The sequence below is a fragment of the Podarcis liolepis genome (assembly GCF_965112155.1).
Source record: "Podarcis liolepis genome assembly, chromosome: 8".
Classification (NCBI taxonomy): Eukaryota; Metazoa; Chordata; class Lepidosauria; order Squamata; family Lacertidae; genus Podarcis; species Podarcis liolepis.
In genome coordinates this window covers 21,024,138-21,038,727 of record NC_139560.1, presented here as the reverse complement: position 1 = coordinate 21,038,727, position 14,590 = coordinate 21,024,138, and the positions used below count along the sequence as shown (strand labels likewise).

The following is a 14,590-nucleotide window of genomic DNA, read 5'->3' as shown; positions in this document are numbered from 1 at the left end:
GAAGTAAACGTAGGTAGTTGTGGGAATTATCTCTAGAACGTTATACCAGCAGAATGGGGGTGCCTTGTCAAACATGACCACTTTATATTTACATGTCCATAGTATATGGATATCTTATATGTCAACAAGTGTAAGTTTGTACCTAGGCAGTCAGTGTAGACAATACAGAATAGTCTGATTCATGTAAGCGAGCTTCATATATTTTCTCATATTCCATCTACTAAAACCTTCCAATTGTATATGTTTGGTTAGTGAGTTTCTAATTCATTGCATGCACACAGTGACAAAAGCATCTGGACTCACCTGTAATTCTGCTTTTCATTTCCTATGTAAAATCTATCGTATTGTGAATATGCTCGGCTTCCTTCCCAATCCATTAGTTCAATTCTTAGAGAATAGTGTCTTTGACTAGTGGTTATTGCAAAGATAAACTCATTCCCCAGCCAATATTCACCAGAAGGACTACCAAAGCCCTAGAAAAAAAGAGATAATATTCAATTTATTGGTCTTTGCTTACATTTCTTTAATACTTAAACTATAGCAACTGTCACTTGAAGGGAAACCAACTTTCATAGTTGTGATAAAACTTGACTAATACCCACAATATTATTGAAGTTGTCAGATGCAATTTGGAAATACGAGCTCGTATTTTCGTTGACAACTATTATTTTTGCCGCTGTTTGTTGACAATGATGACATGAGATTGCTATGAAAGTTTCCTCATGTTTGAGGCATAGAGTTACTACTTATTTTTCCCAACTCCTCATTTATTAAAACATGGCAAGCTTTAGGCCGGATCAGATGTACTCTTTGCAAAAGAATTAAAATATATCAGGTTGGATCCAGACAAAGTTAGTCATAAGGTAGCCATGATACCCTAATTTTCCAATTGATTTTGATAGACCTTGCGTTTGCTTCTGCTGCAGAGAACATTTATACTCTACTTTATTAATTGCTTTGCTATACTACTTTAGTAATTATTAATTATATTTCTGGGTTGTATCCAATGTAGTGCTAGGCAACCCGTTCTGTTAGCACAAAGATTTCTGCTTGTGTAATGGAACTTCCACTCTCTCCTTCTCCTGTACCCCCTAAATTTGCTCTGGAATTCTCCCCAACCCTCTGGATCAAATTTGAGAAGGATACAGGGCATCTGCAGCAGCAGGAGGAGTGGAAATCCCATTGCACAGGCATAAATTCTTGTACTCATGGAACGAGTGCACAGTATACCTTCCTTTGCATGTGAAATTTTATTAAAGAGTTGGTTTTATGGCTTTAATGCTATTAATTGTTCTAGGATTTTAAAATGAATTTATTATAAAATTAAAGGAATAATAATACTAGTTTGAATGCAACTCATGTTGTCTAGAAAATGCAAAAAAGGATGGTAAAAAATTCCCAGGAGAGAATGGGTGAGATGGACAGCATTAGCTGCTAAAATAAAGGTAAAGGGACCCCTGACTGTTGGGTCCAGTCGCAGATGACTCTGGGGTTGTGGCGCTCATCTCATTTTACTGGTCGAGGGAGCCGGCGTACAGCTCCTGGGTCATGTGGCCAGCATGACTAAGCCACTTTCTGGTGAACCAGAGCAGCGCATGGAAACGCTGTTTACCTTCCCACTGGAGTGGTACCTATTTATCTACTTGCACTGCATGGGACGCGGGTGGCGCTGTGGGTAAAACTTCAGTGCCTAGGACTTGCTGATTGCAAGGTCAGCGGTTCAAATCCCCGTGGCGGGGTGAGCTCCCGTCGTTCGGTCCCAGCTCCTGCCCACCTAGCAGTTTGAAAGCACCCCTAAGTGCAAGTAGATAAATAGGTACCGCTTTATAGCGGGAAGGTAAACAGCGTTTCCGTGTGCGGCACTGGTGCTGGCTCGCCAGAGCAGCTTCGTCACGCTGGCCACGTGACCCGGAAGTGTCTTCGGACGGCTCCGGCTCCTGGCCTCTTAAGTGAGATGAGCGCACAACCCTAGAGTCGGTCACGACTTGCCCGTACGGGCAGGGGTATCTTTAGCTTTACTGCGTGCTTTTGAACTGCTAGGTTAGCAGGAGCAGGGACCAAGCAATGGGAGCTCACCCCGTCGCAGGGATTTGAACTGCCGACCTTCTGATCTGCAAGCCCTAGGCTCTGTGGTTTAACCCACAGCACCACCTGTGTCCCAGCTGCTAAAATAGCTGTCTGATATTGAAAAGGAAAGACCTTTTGAAAAACAGAAAGAAGACAGCATGTGTTTTCCAAACCAATAGATTCTACACTTTTGTTGTGAGCCACATTAGGAACATCTATGTAGAAAAGTGTCATAAAATAAAAACAGCACCACTACTACCAAAACATAATGGCAGGCCCAAAGGATTACCATATCTAGAAATGCCTGTTATAATTAAACCACATATTTATGCCCACTTGATAAATTACAACATAATGTTGTTTTTATTCATGATTTTGGCCTGGTTGGGACATCCAGCAGCCCTCTACACTCACACACATGTGCATGCATGCACACACAATCAAACTGGCAATATTTAAGCTCCTGCTGACCGTGAAATAAAATAAACAACCTGGCAAGCAAAGGCAACATTGATTTGGGACACAGCTAATTGCCCTTGTGGCATGTTTTAAAATGGCAGACTGTCATTTTAGTGGGATGCCTTTATCCCTTAGGACACCTGGAGTTTCCCATAGAACCATGGCATTGTCTGCCTGGTTGTGCAGCTGAAGTGGCAAAGCAGCAAGCATTGAATGCACTAGAAGAAAAGACATGACCCTGGACAGCTCTGTCGGACCTCACTTTAGAGGGCTTTGCTCCCTAATGGTCTAAGGACATAATGCATCACTCGGCTCTCCTTATTGCAAAGGGGAGGATGTTTTCCTTGGCTCTGCCCAGCATGCTAGGCATAAGAAGCCTACTTTCCTTTGTCCCATGGTTTCTTCCATCCCCCCCCCCCCCGTGATTTCCAGGCACAAGTCTGGGCGGTTTTTCTTTTATCCTGTTTTCATTGTTGCCCGGGAAAACCCACAGTTTACTGCTGAATTGGAACAAATGTCAATCCACAGAAAACCTGACTGACGTTTGTTCCGATTCAGCAGTAAACAGCAGGTTTTCCCGGGGGAAGTAGAAGGACAAACCTAATACCTCTCAGACCCATGCCTGAACATCACAGGGCAAATGTGATGAGCCCGCAGTATAAAGACCACCATTTGTGTTGGTGCGAACTGATATGGCTACATTAAATCAGTTGTGTCCAATAACAACAGTCAATTGTTAAAATGTTACTTCAATGATGTTCTGATCAGAGGGCTATATAACAAAGGGAACTGGAGACAAATGACATTTTATAATGTTTCAGCTACTTAGCAAGAACCACCAAAGGCCAATCTACATTACCCGTTAATTGTGCTGCAATTAGCGGAGCTGAAAAAACAAAAAGGGTCAGGGACCCTGTGTGAGTTTTGAAAGCGACTGCAAGGCTCTTGCATGACTCTTAATAGAGCCACTCAGAATTTGCAGACTCGATGTTAACAAGGGGGCAGGGGGAAATCCCATGGATGGTGCAAAAGGGATTTATTACTTTTGGCAAATTTCATAAGGGTATCCTATTTGAATCGTGTTCCTTCAGCATCATTAAACCATTTTCTCTCTTGCGTTGTTTATTTTGTCTGAAAATGTTCATAGGAAGCTTTGGCGTTTTTTGTAGGCACTCCCTCCAAATTGAAACCAGACACAGACAGTATAGCCTATGGGTTCATCTCTTGTCAGATAGCGCACTGAAGGAAGCAGTTAATATGTCAGGTAAGCCCCCTCCCCCCAATCTCAGCAAGCATGCCTTTCCAGGGACTATAAAGAATAATCAGGGAGATTCTCAAGCTTTACATGGGAATACACAGCAGTCTTTGAACATTTCTGGCAATAATTTTATTACTGTGCACGATTTCTTTTTTTGATGCATACTCCACTTTTTAGATATTTCTCACAAGGCAGTAACAAAAAACCACACACACACCATAAACAATACAGTGGTACCTCGGGTTAAGTAATTAATTTGTTCCGGAGGTCCATTCTTAACCTGAAACTGTTCTTAACCTGAAGCACCACTTAGCTAATGGGGCCTCCTGCTGCTGCCGCGCCACCGGAGCACTATTTCTGTTCTCATCCTGAAGCAAACATCTTAACCCGAGGACTATTTCTGGGTTAGCGGAATCTGTAACCTGAAGCGTCTGTAACCTGAAGCATCTGTAACCCGAGGTACCACTGTACCACTGTATGTATAACGTTTTGCGAGGGGGGAATCAACAACAAAGTCAAAATTGTAAGAATAGCAATCAAAGCTAGCAACCATTGATAACCCCGTGAATTTGTCCAGTGCCCTTTTAAAGTCATTCAGGTTGTGGACATCTGTCATAATACCCCCATCCACACTTTGGTTAAACAGAGGAAGGGATATCAGGCCAACTAGAGTGTTCCTCTCTGTTTGCCGTCCCTTATGATTAATGTTTCGCTACCACAACGTCAAAGTCTTCGTTTCACCAGGCTGCCTGCACCAAAAAGCTACAAACTCCCCCAAGAACACTGTGGGGTTTGGTTGTTAAGGGTGGGTGGTTAAAATAATAGAGACCACAAGGTTTCATGAACCAAGTTTAAAAGCTATTGAAAAGGATAAATAGAAAGGTTGTTCTTAGGATAAAATGTTTTCACATATGAATAGTTACATGCACACAATCAGTAGTGGACCTATATTTTGGGGGTCTGAATCTTGAATGGTCATGGGGGCCCCTTTGTAACCAGCAAAGAGGTCTGTGTAACCACTGTTATCTTCTACAATGGGGTTGTTCCGTGACAGATCACCAAACCTTTACAACACCTGTGCTACTGACTCTCAAACTTTGAGTATCACAAAATTGATCAATTTGAGTTGTGTGACTCATATCACGTCTACTAGACCCATTTTATTTTATTTTTTTATTTTTTTTTAATTTTTTTATTATGTTTTTTCCAGATAGAGATACAAAGTCAGATATACAAAGAAATAACAGAAGAGAAAAAAAGAAAGAAAAAGAAAGTCATCTTTTCAAAACATTTTTCCATAACCAACCGGACTTCCCCACGTCTCCCTCACCGTGCGTTCTTTACAATAATATTTTTCCGCAAATTATAACCTTATTTCGTGCATTCTTTTGTTCTTTCAAATAATTATAATTTAAGTTTAAAATACTTATTGTCAATTTACACTAAAAACATATGTAGTATTATTTTAAACATTAATCCTTTCATTAATATAACTTAATTTACCATACCTTAATCTTATTGCTGGAGTTAAATTTCCCTAATCGTGCGAATTCTTAACATTCATATAACTTATAAAATTTTTGTAAATAATCTTTAAATTTTTTCCAATCCTCCTCCATTGCTTCTTCTCCCAAATCTCGGATCCTGCCAGTCATTTCGGCCAGTTCCATATAGTCCATCAATTGTGTCTGCCACTCTTCCAGTGTGGGTAAATCTTGAGTCTTCCAGTGTTTTGTGATGAGAATTCTTGCTGCCCCATTTTATTTTTTTAAAGCAATGTTGGCTAAGGTCACTTCTGGGCCCCCTCTGGGATCAGGGGCCCTGATGCTTAAGATTCATTAGTTTTATAATAGACACAATCAATCCCACAAGAGGAGCAAAGTACAGAAAACAAAAGTAGGCTGAACTCATCCCAACAGCTGAGAGTTAAGGCCTTAAAGATAAAAGTCCTAGAAACCTTATTGGCAGTTTGCAGCTCCCTCTGGCTTGTCATCTTCCAACACCTACATGATTTATTGTTCTAGAGATCCGTGCCAGTCTGACAATCATTGCAAGTAGCTGGCTAAATATACCTTTGCATATCCCAAACTACAAACAGACACAAACATCAAAGAAGTGCACTTTTGTCTGAATCCCGTTTGTAGACTGGCCCACCCAGAATCCACACCTTACCTCATTATTTCCTAAAACCTCCTGAGAGGCTTACCTGAGAGAGATAGCAAATTAACTCCTTGATTCCCCAACCAAACTATATACAATATTTCTGTTTCTTTTTAAGCAGCCCGTTTCCTTCACAGTCATCACTATACCTTCTAGTAATAAATTCCATAGTTTGGCTATGAATGGTGTGCATCCTCATGCTTCCTCCATGTGCCTGCAGAAGACCCACTGGCTGTCTTCTAGATCACCCACCTGAGCCAAATCTCAGACAACCACAAAGCAGCCATGGTTTTTCTCTACTCTCACCCAGGAAGATGAGGCATGAGGAGAGCAGAGACCTGTTTGAGAACCAGAGCAGGGGTTTCCTCTTGCCACAATCCCATTTGAAGTAACCCAATCACATTTTATCTTAGAAATTAAGTAGGGTTGAGCCTGGCTAGTAGAGGCATAGGTAAACTTGGCCCTCCAGATGTTTTTGGCCTACAACTCCCATGATCCCTAGCTAAGAGGACCAGTGGTCAGGGATGATGGGAGAGCCAGTGTGGTGTAGTGGTTAAGAGCGGTAGACTCGTAATCTGGTGAACTGGTTTCGCGTCTCCACTCCTCCATATGCAGCTGCTGGGTGACCTTGGGCCAGTCACACTTCTCTGAAGTCTCTCAGCCCCACTCACCTCACAGAGTGTTTGTTGTGGGGGAGGAAGGGAAAGGAGAATGTTAGCTGCTTTGAGACTCTTACGGGTAGTGATAAAGCGGGATATCAAATCTAAACTCTTCTTCTTCTTCTTCTTCTTCTTCTTCTTCTTCTTCTTCTTCTTCTTCTTCTTCTATGCCTGGGCTAGTACTTAGGTAGGAGGCTGATTGGGAATCCTTCGTGCTTTGACCTCCTATTTTGTGTTTCAGTGAATGGTCATTAACTAGCTCCAGGTTCTCTGGAATGAAATGGGATTTTCCAGATCCATTTCAGTGGAGCTTTAGGCCTGATTTTGGAACTGAAACTGCCTTAGTCACCCTGTGAGATTACTTTTGCCGAGAGAGGGGTGAGGGAGTTCAACACTGCTGATTCTCTTGAAGGCTTTTGACGCCATCAGTCATAGTATCCTCCTGGATAGGCTGCCCAGAATAGGGGAGGGAGGCCTTCCTTTGCAGTTTTCCCTCTCCTGTTTGGATGGTGAGTGTTAGTAGATTTTTGCTTCACCCAACTTCCATTTTTCCTTTGCATCCACACATCTGGGAACCTGATATTTCAGGATTCTGCACTTTAGATGTTTGTGTGGTATGGCGAAGCAGGAATATGTGATGTCTGGGTCAAGGCTAAGTGGTACACCCTTCTGCATTGCATGAGCAAATCTTCTGAAGGCAGCTATAATTTCCCCAACAGAATTTATATACAATGCAGCCAAGCACTATGTGTTATGAAACAACTCTTTTTGCTAGAGCTGAACTCTCCTTGTCCTTTCTGACTAGGGAAGGCTGCCATATGGGTATTATTTGAATAATACATGGGTAGCATTTATTACAGCATCCCTAGAAATGCTGTACTCAGCCGAACCAAGCAGATATATAGCCACACGTCAACACAATTCCTCAAACAGATGTTATCCAGTAACATTCACAAAGGGAGGATAGCGGATTCTTTTTACCACAAGCTCAGGCAAAGAAAGTGTAATCAGCTTTTTGTTCAGTAGCTGAGAAATGACTATAAATAAATTAATTAAACAAGAATGTATGTGGTGGCTTGTGGTTTTATCTAATAGGTTTGCTGAACTGCGTGGGGCGGAAGTGTCTCAGCTTCTGGTTACATGATTTTTGGCACAGCAAGTTTCTTCTGATCTTGTCCATCCATACCACTCAACCTTCTCCTTTCACCCAACTGCAGACAGTTTGGTCAAGCAGTGGTACATATCTGGCCTCTACTCTCCAATTTCTCATAATCCACCCTGGCCTTTCTTGTATATTGTAGGCTTATAGGCATTTAATTTTGCTTTCAGAAGATGCCTGTTTGCAGCATTTCCCCCCTTTAATGTCTAGATTGCTGAGGCACCACAAAGTGTTTCAGGGATCCCTGATCAACTCATACCACCTCACAGAGATCTGCCTTCACCTCTAGAAATCCTCAATCCCACCAAAGTAACCCTGCTATGATTCGGAACTCATCTGAATATAATGCACATCCTTATCCTGGTTAAGTATGCCACATACCAGAAACAAGGAACTGAAATAATCTAAAGTAGCTGTATTTAAATTAACAAAGAACCGTAAAATCAATAGCATGAGTAGTTTAAAAATGCAGAATATTTATTTTGATCAAAAACATACCCTTCAAACTAAGCCAAATGTTTTTTGTTTGACAAATGCATGTAAAAGTGGTTTTCCCACTAAAAAAAAAATCATTAGTAGTGAGAGCAGAATGGAAACAGTGAAGCAGGCATGACTAACTCTGAAAACACAAAGCTTTTTAAAATGTAGTCAACACCTCATTTGAAAAAAAGAGGAAAATATTTAATCAGGAACAATTTCTTCCTAATTTAATAAGTTGCTTGACATGATATTTTCTAGTTTTAGCCTTGTGGTGTACCCTGGCATCCTTCAGAAAGTCTTGAAACCTCTCTATACCCTGGCACCCTCTGGAGAACACAAGGACAGCTAATTTCATTCGTCACAAGATCATATGGAGAAGTGCTGTCAAGTTGTTCCTTGTGTTCCAGAAACCCAACAGGCTTCAATTACATTTGGGCATTTAGTGACAGTAGCCCCATGCTGTGGAACAATCTTCCAGCAGAGGTTTAGCAAGCATCATCAGTTTTGACTTTCAGGCATCTCTCTCTCTCTTTTTAAAAGAATGCTGACAGCCTATGCAGTTGTTTAATCCACCCCCCAGGTCAGTCATTTTAATGATTGTTTTGTACTGTTTTGTACTGATATATTGTGAATTATTTTTGTACACCACCCTGATGTTATAGTATACAAATGGCAATATACAAATACTTTCGTAATGGAACAAAAACCCCAAGTATTTAAATAGTCGTCCCTTTATATCTGGGATTACGGTAAATGCAGAACAGAAAAGTCCAAATCAGTGTTAGCTGCCACCATCTACTGACTTCAGAACAGGAGTTCAGAGGAGGTGACTGAATACAAATAAGGGTGGTGTAGAAATTCATTGTGTCCTTAAAAAAGAAGAAGAAGACCAACTCAATTCAGCATTTCTGAGTTTTCTTGCACAGTAGAACACAACTATTAGTTGGATTATCCACTTCTTTGGATTTTGCTCTGCAATAGTGGTCTCAAAAGGTGCACATTTTAAAAACATTAGTAAGTACACAAAATGTGTATGTTAGGATGAAAAGGAATGTATTGAAAATGCATATTGTATGGGTAAATGAATTCAAAGTTCATACAATTTACATGTGAACTTTGTTTCTGTTAATTTTGGAAAGCCTGAAAAAAAATAGGACGTATCAGATCTATAACTGAGAACACCAGTGAAACTGACATAGAATGGACTTAGGTGGGTCTGCCCGTCCTTAAATGGAAGCGGAAAACACTTTCAGCACTGAATCCAGACAAACCTACTTCCCTTCATGCCACTATTGCACAGATAGCAGAAGGAATGCAGATGTCCTCAGAGTCTGATGATTCATTCTGAGAAACCACACCATAGCCTCAGTCTCATTAGTGATAGTGGAGCCAATGGCTGCTAAAGCAGGCCAAGTGCATTTACCTACCAGAGGCAGAGGAAGCCAGCTGGACTGAGCAACAGCCCCATTTTTGTCTCAGTCTAGGAGTGCCTGGTGCTGAAGCAACATTTGAGCCTGCTCCTGTCAGTCTGTCTACAGCCTGAGCTGCTCTTGGAGCTGTCCATGGTTCTACCGTGACCCTGAACTCTTGCCTTCAACATATACTCTTCCCATGAACGTGAACTGCTTATGGGTCTGCTCCCTTCAGGTTGGACTGGAACATTCAATGGGCTGCAGTTACTACCCACTTGGACAAGAACACTTATGTGGTGACACAAGTTCAAACAGTACCTCCATCTGAGGGCATCCCAGCAATGAGTCTCTCCACAGCCCTAACATCTGTTGTTCCCCCACCTCAAATTTAATACAAATTTAATACATAATTTGTAAATGAATAATCTAGGGCAGGTTTCCCCAAACTTGGGTCTCCAGCTGTTTTTGGACTACAATTCCCACCATCCCTGACCATTGGTTCTGCTAGCTAGGGATGATGGGAGTTGTAGCCCAGAAACAGCTGGAGACCCAGGTTTGGGAAACCCTGATCTAGGGCAAAATAACTAGTATAGTAGTTTTCCTCAGAACAGTGACTGTGATCCAAACCACCTTTCTCCTTTAAAATACTAGTCATTTCCCCGTGTTTCCTTTCAGAGACAAATCTCCCTCACTACATGAGAAGCTCCCATTCTTGAGCAGAAATCCTTTCCCCTTGTTCACAAGGGAGTTTGGAGCTCACCCAAGGTTACTTTTATTATTCATGCTGAATGTGACACATCCTCTTGGGGTGAGGAATGGAAAGCATAGACAAAGGCAACAGATACATCCCAAAATCTGTGAGGCACAGGGAGTTTCTGAGCAGAGAAGCTCTAAGAAGTATGATTCATGTTAAATCAAATCAAGAAAGGGGTTCTTCTGGCTTTCCTGTTTAAAGGCCACATTCCCAGCACAAGTTCTTAACACAGTGTCCGCTTCAAAATAATAATGATTTTATAGCAATATCCCCATGGATTCTAGGGATAGAATTCCTGTAAGTAACTCCCCTCAGCTTACCATCTTGTATTCTTTCCAGCTTTTTTGGAAATCTAGGCTCCCATCTTCTCGGTGTTGTATGACTGTCCAGCCTCCTCCTGCAGTCTCCATGTTACAAAAAACCTAGGCATAAGAAGATACACTCGTGAGGTTCACTGTGCGGATCTGGGCCCTTGATAGATCCAGATCAGCTTCCTGCCTCCTGCAGTGGCCAATCTGAATTTTTAGAAAGCTTTGCAAAAAAGCAAATTAGATAGTAACCCATGTTTTTTAATGCCTAGATTCTAAACCAAATAAAAGGGGGGGGGATAGAGAGTTACTGAGCATGGAGGGTGGATTTCTCAATCTCAGTGACCCAGGGAGCAATCGTATACACAAGAAGCTGGCACAAAGCAAGCTGGCATAAGTTACACCAGATCCAAACTCCACTAGCAGTGGAGCAACAAGCTAAGCCTGGGAGAGGGAAAACAAACCTTCAAAATAGTTTGAGTTACACTATCATCTGACCCTGTCAGAGCCCTCAGAAGACAGGCAAGCACTTACCACACTCTGAGAAAGCACTGCACAACTCGCACTGTGCGAAATATACCTCTGCCCACACGCATTGGTATGTAAGTAAGCCCCCCTTTCCACACAACAGCAGCTCTCTCAGAGATGTTTCCCTCAGGTGCTCAGCTTTGATATCTGTCCGGTTGAAACATCCACATGGATGGGATCTATAGCACAATTCTTTCTAGCCTCAGCTGAGAGAGTGTAACAGTTAGGTGGAAGAGACCCACACAACCACCGTTGGCCACGTGTGGGAAGGGTTGGGCAGTGGCTTCCATGTTCCTGCAGGTGCATGCAAATAGCACAAAGGATCCACACCACTGTGCACTTTATACCGCACATCTTTTATGTGAGATGCTGGGCCATATACCGTATTTTTCGCCCTGTAGGACACACTTTTTCCCCTCCAAAAATGAAGGGGAAATGTGGGTGCGTCCTATGGAATACAGGCTTTCGCTGAAGCCTGGAGAGTGAGAGGCTCTCACTCTCCAGGCTTCAGGAAGCTCTGCGCAACCCTCCAGAGCCCGGCTCAAAGCCGCACCGGCCTCCGGAGGGTCGCACAGAGCGCCTGCCCTCCCGGGCTCCGCACAGCTCTGCATTCTGAAGCCTCGGGCGTGCTCTTTAGCGTGCCCAGGCTTCACACAGCTGTCCGCAAGCCTGGGGAGACCGGCGAGGCTCCCTAGGCTTGCGGATAGCAGGCTGTTCTGGGGGCTGGGGTCGGGGGAAGCCCTGGGGGGGGAATACATTTTTTTTCTTTATTTCCCCCCAAAAAACCTAGGTGCGTCCTATAGGGCGGTGCGTCCTATGGGGCGAAAAATACAGGGTTTGTGTGTGTGTGTGTGTGTGTGTGTGTGTGTATATGAATGATGCATTCCTATGCCAAAAGGAGCTTTCACTTTCACTGATTGTATAGCTTACACGGTCATGTATTTAGGAAACAAATTAGTCAAAATATTCTCAGCCCTTTCCCTTTCCCAGGAGGGGAAAAAAAATGAAAAACCCTGATTTTCAGGTTTTGCTCAGTCTTCTTACTTGAAGCAATTTCCTTAAATATGTTCATACTCAGATGCACATGCTCCAGAATGGTTGAAAGTATTTCAGAGTTCCTCTCAATGTGATCTCTTAGCAAAGCTACATGCTCCGCTGGTGTTTAGAGCATGATTTTAACAAAAGTTGTTATGAATTCAGTGCAGGTCTCAGCATTCTCACGCAGGAACATAGAAGGAAGCGGACCTCATGACACTAGCTGGTAACATAACGCTGTACATGGCCTGATCACATGGGGGTCACTACCCAATTCCTTTCAACTGTTTCCTTCATAATTGTCCAAAGGATGCTATTTTATCCTTAGCTGAATCAATTCCATGCCTTTCACTCCAAGGGGTATTGTCCATTCTGGTGTTATGCGGTTCCCACTACTGAATGAACTTCCAGTCTGCTTTATGCAGCCAAGAACCCCACATTTTGTGTCAGAGGAAGGGGATTGTACAATGTCCCCCACCCCCCGCCACCAAATGGAAGCCTTATTTGAGGAGGTAAGATCAAAAAAAGAAAAAAATCTAAAGAAGTGCTTTTGCTTGGAGAAAAACAATTTGGCTCTCTGCTTCCTCCCACAATGACATTTGAGTGCAAACATTTATCTGCACCATGCGGCTTCATTGGTCTTTGATTTATAACTGCCTTTTTAAAACAATTCATGTATCTTATTTAACACTCACATCAAGCTCCCAGAAACACAGTGGCTACTTTTTTTGCACATTAAATCCTCATACACCAGTCTGTAGGCTTATGTTTCCATATGGCAGCTGGGGGGAGGGCATGGCTGGGGGAGATATATAAGCACACCCACACATACAGGAAACTTCTTGAAGTGTATTTTTTAAAATTTTATTTAAAAAATCCATTCCTAAACAGGTTAGGGAGTTTTACTGTTCTGAGTAATGTAGCAAATTAAAAACGAGGAATCAGACAATGACAGAGGGATTTGCAGCACTAAATTATTCACTGTGTGGTCTGGTCCACTCCATAGCAATGGAAGGGAACACCTGCCACATTAACAGGAATGGCAGGCTGATTATAAATGTTAGCTTACCACTATCTGAGCCAACAAATGTCCTCAACTGGCTCATGTCCCAGACAAGGTCAAGGCACTCAGCTATTAAACACCTTTAACATGTTTTGAGGTCGAAACTTGAATACACACACGAAATAAGAACTTGAATTGCTCTGCTTTTTTATTTTATTTGCTTGATAGTGGATGGAATATAACCTGAATCATCACAAGGCAGTGGAGTCTAATGAAATGAAACTCCCTAAACTGATAAGAGATGTATCAAATTTACAACAACCCTATGGAAGCATGTGCTTTTGTTGTTGTTTTAGGATTAAAATATACCATAGCTCTCAACTTTATTTCAGATGCTGCCAGTTCCAGTCATATGTCAGCTGAAAGAATTGCATCAAAAATGGAAACAGGAGTGGGAAATGTCATCTTCCTTTTCTGTCCCATGTCTGGTAAAGAATAAATCCAGTGACTATGATGGGTACAGCAACACAAATGACGTTATCTTTGGCCGAAGGTGAACAGTAGCTGAATGGAAACAATGCCACATGTGACTAATGTATGGCAGGATGAAAAAGGATGCCTTCTTACATAATGATGGACTGGTCGGAAGAAGTCATTGTGGTACATAGGTCACTGCACCCAGGACTCTTTCTTCTCTCCCTCTGGTAACTGGAGAAACCAGTGAAATGGATCACTGATGGGACACGCATTTTGAAACTATCTAGCACTGCTCCAAGCATTGCTTTTTCTTGCTAGTTTCTTTAGACGTCTTTGTATTTAGAGGATCATGAGGATCAGAGGACCAGTGTGGTGTAGTGGCTAGGAGGGGTAGACTTGTAATCTGGTGAACCGGGTTCATGTCTCCGCTCCTCCACGTGCAGCTGCTGGGTGACCTTGAGCTAGTCACACTTCTTTGAAGTCTCTCAGCCCCACTCACCTCACAGAGTGTTTGTTGTGGGGATGAAGGGAAAGGAGATTGTTAGCCGCTTTGAGACTCCCTAGGGTAGTGATAAAGCGGGATATCAAATCCAAACTCCTCCTCCTCCTCCTCCTCTTCTTCTTCTTCTTCTTTTGAGGCACAATATTGCAACTTACCTTATTACTGCAAAATTTCAAAATCCCTGTTAAGCAGACACCTGCTTTAAAATCCCTTCCTGCAGAAATTGAGGAGAGGGGCCAGGGATGCATCATATCTCTCAAGATTAGAATTTAAAGATATGATACCCAGATTGCAAAAGGCCAACTCTTGAGCTCTGAAGAGTATCTAAT

The 14,590-nt window shown here is 42.4% G+C and overlaps 1 protein-coding gene across 5 annotated transcripts in view; it reads right to left on the bottom strand.

The window, feature by feature from the left end:
• The window catches only part of ANGPT1 (angiopoietin 1), a 159,547-nt gene that overhangs the window by 28,486 nt on the left and 116,471 nt on the right, over window positions 1-14,590 (bottom strand). For all 5 annotated transcript variants that reach the window (XM_083516813.1, XM_083516817.1, XM_083516815.1 and 2 more), the window contains exons 7-8: window positions 10,729-10,830; window positions 304-473 (exon numbers count right to left, since the gene is read on the bottom strand). In XM_083516813.1, coding sequence (XP_083372939.1) covers window positions 304-473; window positions 10,729-10,830 — 272 coding nt within the window. The remainder of the gene's footprint in view (window positions 1-303; window positions 474-10,728; window positions 10,831-14,590) is intronic.